This window comes from Dendropsophus ebraccatus, chromosome 6, assembly GCF_027789765.1.
Source record: "Dendropsophus ebraccatus isolate aDenEbr1 chromosome 6, aDenEbr1.pat, whole genome shotgun sequence".
NCBI classification, from domain to species: Eukaryota; Metazoa; Chordata; class Amphibia; order Anura; family Hylidae; genus Dendropsophus; species Dendropsophus ebraccatus.
The window spans coordinates 145,458,622-145,460,977 of record NC_091459.1 but is presented as its reverse complement, the minus strand read 5'-3'; the positions used below and the strand labels follow the sequence as shown (position 1 = coordinate 145,460,977).

The following is a 2,356-nucleotide window of genomic DNA, read 5'->3' as shown; positions in this document are numbered from 1 at the left end:
CAGGTAATCTTTCCATAGCTGTAACCCCTCTCTCCCCGGACAGAGAGCGCTGCATGTATGTGCCAACATCTGCCCTGCTCATTCCTTCATGCTCCCTGCAGTCTCTGTCCGCCCTTGTGTTTCCCATCCTTTCCATTCCTGCTATAATATGCCTACACTCACATTCAGCTATGCACACTGCTTCTATAATGTGCCTGCACTTACACTCAGCCATTCACAATATGCTGAATAGAAAAGTTATAAAAAGTAATAAAAAATTATTTTTGGGGTGTGGAACCAATTGTCTGCAAATCAGTGATTTCTTATGGGAAAATTTGCTTTGGTTTAATAGTGAATTTGTAGTACTAGCGCGGTCCCCGAACAAATGATGCTCCTAATCCAAGGCACCACTGTACTATCAAATTCGTCTGTGAAGACCACATGGCTCTGTGCTTGATTTTATGCAATGAGTATGGCTGAAGCACCTGAGCTCAATGATATAGTAGTTTATTCATATAGAAAAGCTATTGAGCTTCTGAAAACCTAAAGTCCAAACCTGGAGAACATTTTTCTCTGAGCTTCTTTAACATCTTTATTATTAAGACAATAGATAAGTGGGTTCAATGTTGGGCAGATAACGTTAGAAAACAAAGAAAAATATTTCCCATAATTGGTCGAGTACTTGGATGATGGCCTGAAGTACATGACAACTGCTGTCCCGAAAAATAGGACCACCACCGTAACATGGGAGCTGCAGGTGGAGAAGGCCTTAGCCCTTCCTGCAGACTTGATTTTCAATATGGAGCATAAAATGCAAATATATGATACTATGATGAGCAAAAAAGGGACAAAAAGGGCAATAAAACAAGTTAGCTGTATTGAAACGTCACTGGAATTGATGTCTTCACAAGCCAATTGGATGACAGCTAGAACCTCACACATGAAATGGTTAATCTGGTTTGGATAGCAAAGTCTGACAGGATTTCCAAAAGATGGAAGAATAAATATCACAAAACCCAAGATCCAGGCAGAAGCCGTCATCCGATAGCAATTACTCCACCTCATCAGAACTGGATAGTGGAGCGGACGGCAGATGGCGACGTATCGATCATAAGCCATTAGGGTTAAGAGTAGACACTCTGTTCCTCCCATCAAAAGTATAATATAGAACTGTACTGTACAGGCGGCTAGTGAGATGATCCTCCGACCAGATATGAGGTCTACTAAGAATCGGGGGATAACCGATGACGTGATACACAAGTCCATACATGACAAAATGCAAAGAAAAAAATACATAGGCATATGTAAATTTTTGCTAGATAGAACCAGAAACAGAATGAGACAATTTGCATTAAGAGATACCAAATAAATGAGCAAAAATATTACAAATAACAGAAGGTTTGTCTTCAGATCCTTGGAAAATCCCAGTAGAATAAGTTCAATGGCCAGAGTCCGGTTCTTTGGATCCATTCTTTAGAAGGAGTACTGTGTATTCTGGTTAAGGAAATTAGAAAACGTTTTGTGTGTACGGTACATGTATTGTATAGCACATATTGCTTTTCCATTGAAAGGACATTACTAGTTGATGTAGCCCAGCACTGTGCCCAGACCTCGCATATAGTAGGATGTTCCACTTAAAAATAAAAAAAAAACTACTGTACATCAATAGTAAGAAAAAGGTTCCACCACATTGTGTTTTTTGGTAATTCTGTCATTAAAAACTCAACAAGGAAGAAGTAGAGGGTAAATGTCTGCCAAAAGCTTTGCCTCTGCTTCTTCTTAGAGTCCCTGTTGATGGAACATGGCTAAACCCAAAGTAATCATTTTCATCCTGCAGTGTAGATGATGTAGTATTGACAGTATTCCATCCCTGTCTCCAAATCAGTACTGTACACTTTGGATGCTGGAGACAACTAACCATCTAGCAGACTGTCCCTGTAGGTGATGACCTGTGTCTTTACATTCCCCATCATAAAATATTGTGCTTTATACCATGTATCGAAAGAATACACATTTTCACATTTTGTTATTTTAAGGTCTTAAAATTTAAACAAATCAAGCTCCCCCATCAATCTTCTCTCGACGCCCCATAATGCTATGACACGTGACATTAAGCTCCTCCTATTTCTCCTGACCATCTATGAGATGTTTTTGCACCTTTCATGGAGTCCACCTCTCCTCAGCAAATTGGAGTTGGAAAGACACAGTGCTGTGTTTATTGAGTACAGCTAACAGTAGATATTGGAAAAGCCAAGTCATGAGAAGGGAAGAACGGCCTATAGAGCTCAGAGACAGGATTGTGTCTGGGCAGATCTGGAGATAAAAACATTTTGCTGCACTGAAAGTTCCTATAAACAAAGCAACCTCCATAACTCTT

At 39.9% G+C, this 2,356-nt stretch overlaps 1 protein-coding gene across 1 annotated transcript; it reads right to left on the bottom strand.

The window, feature by feature from the left end:
- Positions 1-522: 522 nt before the first annotated feature.
- On the bottom strand, positions 523-1,449 carry LOC138795317 (olfactory receptor 10AG1-like). Its single transcript, XM_069974306.1, has one exon. The coding sequence runs from the start codon at positions 1,447-1,449 to the stop codon at positions 523-525; it is 927 nt and encodes a 308-aa protein (XP_069830407.1).
- Positions 1,450-2,356: the final 907 nt, after the last annotated feature.

Excerpts from the sequence above, each read along its gene's own strand:
- LOC138795317 (XM_069974306.1), bottom strand. The coding sequence starts at position 1,449 with ATGGATCCAAAGAACCGGACTCTGGCCATTGAACTTATTCTACTGGGA.